General features: G+C 40.3%; 1 protein-coding gene across 1 annotated transcript; it reads left to right on the top strand.

Moving 5' to 3' along the window:
• The first annotated feature begins 3,984 nt into the window (after nt 1-3,984).
• On the top strand, nt 3,985-7,059 carry edf1 (endothelial differentiation-related factor 1). Its single transcript, XM_030085441.1, has 5 exons — nt 3,985-4,258; nt 5,398-5,449; nt 5,577-5,737; nt 6,298-6,391; nt 6,489-7,059. The coding sequence occupies exons 1-5, from the start codon at nt 4,181-4,183 to the stop codon at nt 6,548-6,550; spliced, it is 447 nt and encodes a 148-aa protein (XP_029941301.1). The 5' UTR covers nt 3,985-4,180; the 3' UTR covers nt 6,551-7,059.
• Nucleotides 7,060-8,902: the final 1,843 nt, after the last annotated feature.

Genomic DNA, 8,902 nt, shown 5'->3' with positions numbered 1-8,902 from the left:
GTGGGCTTATATCATCAACTTTATGATCCTCAAAATGCTGCAGATGAATTTTTGCCTCATAGAGTAACAGGACGGGAAGCAACTGTGCAGAGTTTTGTATCTTACACATACTCTACGTAAGAAAATTACACTATGAAACATCATTGCCATATGTTGTTGGTGTTATTTAAAGGTCAGGTGAGCATCTTTCCTGAATTGCACCACTTTAGTAGTAATAAGTGTTTTTCTTTTATTAAATTTGCACCATCATTCTGAATTTTTACTTCCTTGCGTCTTGTTCCTTAATCTGAAATTGGGTTTCTTTTGGACTTGCTATAGATTAAATTGAATTTTTTTCAGGAAGTGGTCAGAGCAAGAGGTAATCGATTAAAACCCTTTTAGTTTTGATTTTGGGGCTTGTAAGATAACAAATAATAACAATGTGGATGAAGTGATTTTCCACGCTTTGTGATTCACTGTTAAATATGTTATGTTCAATGCAAATGGGAAGGAGAAAGCATTTATTGTCTCTACTGTACAAGAGGTGGTGTGTATATACTGTACCTGTGTAACATATTGTATATTCATAATGCCTGGTGTGGGGGGGGGCTGCTCTGCCATGTTTACTGGCGGTGTGGGTTGTATGTCTGTCGTATGGAGTTGCGGTGTTGGCAGTTACTGACTGGCTGTGATTTATTACAAATATCGACTAAAAATGAGAAAATATTCTATTTATTTGGATTTAAGTTAGTATCTCAACGAATCAGTTTTAGTCTAAACTCGAAGTGAAAGGGTCGGAAATGAAGGATCATTGAGAGAAATGATTTGTTGGAGTGCTGCTTCTGACAGAAGCTTTCTGATTTTTTTTTGTTTTTCTTGAGTAATATTTTCTCTTCTCCTGAATAAAACTGATTGAGCAACTTGAAAAAGGTGTCGACTATTTTTTTTTTCTCTCTCTCTCTCCCAAACTTTTTTTCTGTGATTTTTCTGTGGAACTGGAATAAACAAACACTTTTCTTTGACATGAGTGAAGCATTGATGCTCAAGATGTTAACGGTAACTTTGTGTTTTACCTTTGTTTTAACTTTGTATTTCACCTTGAAATTGAAGTATTTTCATCACATGTGCATTTTTGCACTAGCTCTTCATGAAGCCCGAGTATTTTCTTTCCTCTTTAAGGTATCTCCTCATTGTAAAAATTTTTTTTAACATCTCCAGAAATGGGCCTGTTACCATGCAGCATCGACTATGTGTAATTTGACTGCTGCTGCATTGCCCCTACAAAGAAATTAAGAATGAGCTAATGACGCCCACATTTTTGAGAATCATCACTGCTCTCTGTGTGAGTGTGTTTGGTAGTTAATTTTTTCACTCTCCAGATGCTCTGGTTTCCTCCCACAGTTCAAGAATATGCATCAGGTTAATCAGTGACCCAAAATTGTGTGTGTGATTCAGTGTATCCTGCCATCATTCATATTTATATTATAGACCTGTCCATGATCTGGCATCTCCCTAAATTAGGATGTTATTGTTCTCATATACAAAGCATTTTTGGGCAAATTGCGCAATCTGCTGATTGGGCTGCGCAAACGACGAATCATTAATTTTTGCAAAGATCTGTCAATCGCGCTGCGCATTTGACAAATGCAAATTGGCACGCAATGATCACAAATCTATCAATCGGGCAGGTTTATACTTGAGCAATTAATAGTGCCGGTATTTTTCTTTTGAACATTTCGTGTTGTTTAAAACGAATCGATCGATCAGCATCATATTAAAGTCTGTTGGTGAGCTTTGTTTACATGAAGACCGCCGCGCGACCACCTGTCGGTCACCGTGACGTCACAGCGCCACATTCCTCAGATGTTTTCTGGACAAAGAGGCGAGTTGGAGCAGAGTCTCAGCGGAGGCTGAACGGAGCAGAGTTTTTCTCTCTTCCTGGCTTCGTTTCACTCTCGACAACCGGACCAAGCGAGCGGCCGAGTGTTTTTGTGTGTTTTCCAGCTCGGATAAACAAGGTAACTCCGCTTTTTGCCTGGAACTTTTCACAGTTATGCTCTCCAGACTCTGCAGACATTAAAGCATCCGAGAAGTAAAGATGTTTCTCTGATGTCAAACCGAATTAAAGCCTAAAGAGTTCATAAAAGTAATGAACCTCTGATAACTCAGAGCTTCATTCTGTCGATTAAGCTACATTGTTGGTTTTAAAACAGACGGGAAGACTTTTCAGCCAAAAAGTGGTAAAATAGAAGAGGAAAAAACATGGCTGCCATTTGTCTCAAAACTAGCTCCTTTTAGTCATGACTTTTTTTACTATGTAGGATATTTTAATAAGGTGCCGTTATCTTTTTCATGTGTTTTTTTTTTTTTTTTAGCAAGAACACAAGGCAATGTATATGTTAATGTTTCCGTTTCATTGGGAATATGTTATCAGCATCACAGGGTCATCTGACAGGTGAGAATAATAATCACTTGTTAATAAGTCACAGAATTACATCTGATCAGAATATTCCTTCACTCTGTGACCACTTTATTCAGCACAAACACACAAGCTATTCAGATCATCACCTGGCAGCAACATGATGGATTTGATGAAAGAACATTACCTGCTTCAAACAGCATGATGAACGAAGATGATTTCTGTTACATGTTCTGGTCATATCCATTTACAAATCCTTCATCTTTATAATGTTGAGAATCTGTAATCTGTGAGCCAGATTAGGATTATTATTGTCATTGTCATCCTTCGTTCTGCAAAGAAACCCTAAAAGAAGCACAGTTACAAAGAGCTGTGTCTCCCTCTTGTGGTTTGTGTTTAAATTCAGTGAAATTTTCCACATCACCAACACACACACACTCTCATGCTTTGCTCAGCTGGTCTGTTTCTGTGAGCCAGGATGGCCTCGAAGAGCCGTGTGAGGCCGGATGAAGGCCTGATGATCATGCAGGAGCTGGACGACCGGCTGAAAGAGCAGATCGACAAACTGGAACACGTTCGCCTGGCTGCTGTTGAACTGAGGGACAACCTGTCTGGGGTACAGTCATCACAATCACTGCCATGAGAGTGAAGACCTAAACCATCACAAGTCATTTTAATTGAGAGTGTCTGCTTTCTTTTTTGTTGTTGTTTTTATTGTAATACAGAGCAACAGTGATTTAAGTCAGTCCATCAGCGACCACCTGGAGTGGTTGAATCACCTGTCTGAGCGAGTGGAGACGCTTCACATGAACACCTCTGTTTTTGTTCAGGTAGCAAACTAGAAGGCAAAATGAACACTGATGGTATGGTTGCTAAATTTTTACAAATTTTATTCTCTTCTTGTTACTAGATGAATCCAAAACCTCGAGCGTGGACGGGAAAACAGTCTTCTAAGCACAGCTACCGCTGGGGACGTCTTCACCCGGCAGACGACGCCCTGTCTGAGGTGGCCTGGTCCCCCATCCGCACTCGACGCAACAGTGACGCTGCCTCTGAAATGTCCTGTAACTGGTGACGCTGGAAACTGTCACATTTTGACTGAAGCGCCAGAGAAATGGAGAATAAGTACAAGTATTGTGAGCGTTTAGTTTTTCTTTTTCCTTTCTTTACATATTTTCACAGTAGAATTTATATGGAAATTTCTGTATTTTGTCTCGGCACATCTTGTGATGTTGGACTGTGGTGGGATTTTTAATTAAAGTGTATCCATCCAACCTCGTCAGTTCTGTCTTTGTGTGTAGTATGAAGATTAATCTATTCATTCCTTTTTCACTTATGTAGGTACATGATAATGAAATATCAAAGCTTTTAGATTTTGTGTTTTTCAACAAAATAAACACCATTTCCCTTTTCCACCCATCCATCTTCCATACTAATATATTCTTAAGTTATATTCATAGTTAACCTGAATTACACGTGCAGTGTTCCGAAGCATTTCCAAAGTGGATGTGGGTCACGGTGCTGGACCAGCAGAGGGCGCTGCGGACGCACCTCACCGCTACACCAGCAGAGGGCGCTGCTGCTGTCCTCATGTCCAGCACGACGGTGTAAATAAAGCTCGGTCAGAACGCGTGGATGATACTAGTGGAAGGAGCGTGCGATTCAGTGAAGTAGCACCGACCTCCCCTAAAAGGAGCCTCTCCTAAACACACTCGACTGCTACTTATTTTTATATTGTCTTTATAAGCGTTTACGGGTATATTCCTGCGAAGCCCTGGAACCATGGCAGAGAGCGACTGGGACACCGTCACTGTGTTGAGGAAGAAGGGGCCGACTGCTGCCCAGGCCAAATCCAAGCAGGTCAGTTCTGCGGACCAAACACTTTACCTCCGCTCCACACCCGTCCCGAACTGAGAATATATCTCCTCGATGTCCTCTGAGCTCCGTGGTGGCATTTTGATGTCATTAAATCATGTATATTCGACATTTACGGAGGTGTTAGACGCGTCCCTTTGCTATCAACTTCCATGACACACACAGCCATAACTAAACAGCGTCGTCTGTATTTTTAGATGTTACGTATCGGTTATATCGTTTTCAGTATTTCAACTCGGATATCAAATTTTTTTTGGCAAATAACATCTCGCTAAGGAAACGGTTGAATCACTTTGTATCCAAACAAACGAGCTAGCACTAGCTAGCTAAGCTAAGGAACTGATAGTTGTCTTTAGCTTCGTTTTTCAAGGCCAGTTTTGCTTTTAGCACTCAGATCAGTTTAGTTTTGTTTGAGCAGGATATCGGTATACCAGGATATCCTGGGTAAATGTGAAAGTGCTTGATTTGTCAGCCTACAAGGAAGACGTCATAAACAAATGTGGCCAGTGCTTTCTATTTAAAAGCCAAAGTAAACATATTTAAATGTCCTGAATTTCCTTCCAGAGTGGAAGTTTTGAACAATTTAAATAAATACAACATAGATTATTGTTATTATTGATCAGGTAGACTGTGTTTGTGTAACGCAGGGAGGAGATTTCATCATGTTTCGTCAGAGTGGCTTTTAATATTGTTGTGGCTGCAGGTACACACCTTGAAATCCGGTTTTAAACGCACATAGCTCATTATCCTGACAAACTCCCGTTCTGTACTGAAAAGTTCTGATTTTCACTGTAAATTACAACGGCCAGATCTTATTTTTAAGGGGAAATAATCTGAGAAATGTCTGAAACAAGCGTAGTCATTACATTAAAGGTGACAGTGTAACCAGCTGTGAATGTGTCATGGTTAGCCTGAGAGTCTGTTTGTGATCTTTATTTAACTTTGTCTACAGTCTGAGATAAGTGGACTGGTTACTTATTAACACATGTTACTTGTAATATAGAGCCAAGAGCTGGTCAGGGTGTGACAAACCAGGTCATAATGTAATTCACTGTTAATAAAACTGGGCGTTGTCTGTGTTTTTTGTATTTTTATTGATGTGTTTGTGTCCTTCTCTTTCCCAGGCTATCACTGCTGCACAGAGACGTGGAGAAGACGTCGAGACAACCAAGAAATGTAAACTTATGGCTGTTATGTCATCTTTTGTAAAGACCGTGTTGTATTCCATGCCACATAATATGAACTGAAAGTAACTGCAGTATTGTTACAAATATAAGACTAATGTTCACTGTTTGTCACGCAGGGTCTGCGGGGCAGAACAAGCAACATGTGGTGACAAAAAATACCGCCAAACTGGACCGAGAGACGGAGGAGCTTCATCACGAGAGGGTTCCCCTGGAGGTCGGCAAGGTCATCCAGCAAGGCAGACAGGAGAAAGGCCTCACCCAGAAAGACCTGGCCACTGTGAGTACACGGACTGTAGCACTTCAGCAGTGAGACTCTGGTTTGTTAAAATATTGTCTAGTTTAAGAAACCTGAGGAGAGGAATTCGTGAAATCAGGGATTTGTTGACTCTGTTTCTGACTCCTTCAATCATCAATTTAGGAAAATCCATTCCCGAGTTTTATTCAAACGTTTGCCTTATTTTCTAACTGTGTTCCTTCATTGAGAATATCAAAGATGTTTACAGAGTAATCCGAATTGTTGAATTAAAAATGGATTAACAGAAATAATCGGCTTAAATATATCATTAAAGTCTAACTGGGCAATCGTTGCCATTAACTCTTATAGTACATGATATTTTTGTTGAGGGTGAACCATTTAACTCTAATAATTGTAAAACATTTCCCTGCATATTATTTGCTGCTCTTTAAATAGGTCTTTATTTCATTCAGTTCAGCCACTCTCGGTGTTGGTTTTTTCATTCCGTGTTGTAGCTACAGTAAGTTTTCATGATCGATCATTGAAACAAAATGATAAATTGTGTCATTGTGTGTTGTGTTATGTCGACCCCTTTCCTGCAGAAAATTAATGAGAAGCCTCAAATCATTGCTGACTACGAGTGTGGCCGAGCGATTCCCAACAACCAGGTCATGGGGAAAATTGAGAGAGCGATTGGTGAGAAGACCGGTTCCCCGTTTCTCCTCCGATAAATGACCAATTTAAAAGAGCTGAATGTGGATTCACGTGTGTTTTCACGTGTGTTTTCACACAGGGCTGAAACTGCGTGGGAAGGATATTGGCCAACCCCTGGAGGCCAAACCCAAGAAGAAATGAACACAAAGCCTCGAAATCAGCCCCCCCTCCCCCCTTTCCCCTCCTCCCGTCTGTTGCCTCTCCCGTCCCTCCCTCCCGCCCGGGCTGATCTCTCCAGCGTCCTGTCCGAGGACCTGGTGCTCCTCTGCTTCAACGCAGGCTGCTTAACTAACAACTCATCCGAAACACTCTGTTGACCACTTAATGGAATAATCGAGTTCATTGTTCAGTATCACTTAACTCCAGGTTCTGTCGATCGCCGCTCACCTGCGTCTGCTTGGGCTTTGGCATGGATAAAGTTTTAACTTCCTGGCAGTGATGGTTCGTCATTTAAAAGGGGAAATCTTTTTCGTGATCAAACAAAGTAGTACGGCTGACTTCAATTCTGAGCATGATGTTAAACCAAAAGTGCTTGATTGCATCTTTTTTTTTTGTTCACTCTTTTCAGACAGTGAGTGGATGTCATTACAGTATTGAAATATTTTAATGCTGTGCTTTGTGTTGATCTGACAATAAAGTTTGACACTTCATTTGTTTTGTTTGCGTGCGTGTGAATTCGTGGCATCCAAACACTCAAGATTTCAAAACCAGTTCGTCACCTCTTAAACATTTTTAATATGTATCTTGGCAACAATTGTTTTGTTTACTTGAGAGTTAAAAATGAATGTGGAAGAGATTTGGCTTTAGATTTTTTCAGTATGTAGAGTTGATAAATCTTTTACTAACATAAAACGTGAAACTTCTTTTGGCCACTAGATGGCAGAATGCCAACAGATATCCAGGCCCTGTTGTTGGAAAATAACTAACTCAGAAATCTTATAAGGGTTTCCTCAGTGCCTGTTTCTACATTTACGAAAAAATAAATAGAATTACTATTCCTGTTGAAGAAGAAGTGCTGCACTTGAATAACTAAGCCTGATTTCAGATCAACTTAGTAATTGTTTCTAAAGTAAGTATTTAAACCTAACAGCATATATTAGAACATTAAGTGAGCGATCTTTCCCTCTCTAGCATTCAAGTTATTCATCATACCACATCACTATTGATTTAAATGTTTTTTTCTTTCACTTATTGACACATGAACTGACTCCACCTGTTGCCTCCACAATGAGCAATCTCAGCCAGTATTGGGTCACTGAGCTTATTTTTAGCTTTATTCGGTACAAATTAGAATTAAAAAAAAAAACCAAGTACTTTCCAGGCTTTTATCAGTAAAATGAAGTACATGTTCTCTGGGTGCTTGAATTAACTGACTGGCTGAAGTCAGTAATCTGAAGTCATCAGTTAACCTCAAAAACCCTGAAAATGTCCAAGACCAGACTCGAACCGGGGCTGTTCTTGCTGACAGTTCTCTCCACTGCACTGACCTGTGGCTCCTGCTCGAACATGTCAAGTTGGTGGCATGATTTGACTTTCATCTAAATAGAAAATAACATTATTGAAGCACTGAAACAGCATAAAACAGGAACTTAATGAAAACAAAGTGTGGTAACACTTTACTTGAAGCACCCGGTATAACACATTTTAAGTAACGTAGTTATAAACACTCATAAATGATCACAGTGCTTTATGACCCACTATACAGCACAGGGTTAGGGTTAGGGTTAGGTCCTGGCATTGTGGTCATTTAGGAGTGTTTATAACTATAGCTACACAAGCTATAGTGGCATTATAATGCTTTAAATGTACTCATAATGTGTTATACCGGTTGCTTCAAGTAAAGTGTTACTCAAAGTGTTATATCCAGCTGAGCGTTTAAAAAAAAAAAAAATCACTGGTCTGGATCTGTGTTTCCTGTAAAAGCAGATATTGATTACGAAAAAGCACTTAATGCATTCACATCAATGACTCCATCTCTCTTAGATGTAAGAAAAATAACACATTTTCATGTTTTACCATGTAAAACCTGGACCTTCTTATACAATAACCCTTAAATGAGCTTTAATCCAAACCTAATCTCAAACCCTGCAGACGGTACAAACGGGCCTTGATGAAGCTGTGACTTGCTGTGCTTCCCGTTGTCTCTGTCATGCCCCACTTCATGCCATGGGTTATTGATTTCTCTGTCACTTTGGCCCGTGGTGGGGCCTGCCTTCTGTTTTATTAAAGATTTATGGACCTCATTGTTGCGGAACAGCAAAAACAGCATGTGCAAGTGGGACGGAGCGCAATAATAAAGACCTGCGCAGAAGGCCGGGCGGAAAACGGCCGGCTCGGAGGGAAGTCCTTCCAGTTTCTACATCTTGAGAATGAGAGCCTTCATCCGGTAGCGGCACCTTACACACTAAAGCAAGAAAATGGAATTCAACCACCATTCAATTCCCTCTTCATAATTGGGCTTTCCCTTCTCTCACCTGTCAAAATGTCCTCTAT

This window comes from Salarias fasciatus (assembly GCF_902148845.1).
Source record: "Salarias fasciatus chromosome 7 unlocalized genomic scaffold, fSalaFa1.1 super_scaffold_4, whole genome shotgun sequence".
NCBI classification, from domain to species: Eukaryota; Metazoa; Chordata; class Actinopteri; order Blenniiformes; family Blenniidae; genus Salarias; species Salarias fasciatus.
The sequence above is the reverse complement of the archived record's forward strand: the minus strand, read 5'-3'. Positions and strand labels throughout refer to the sequence as shown.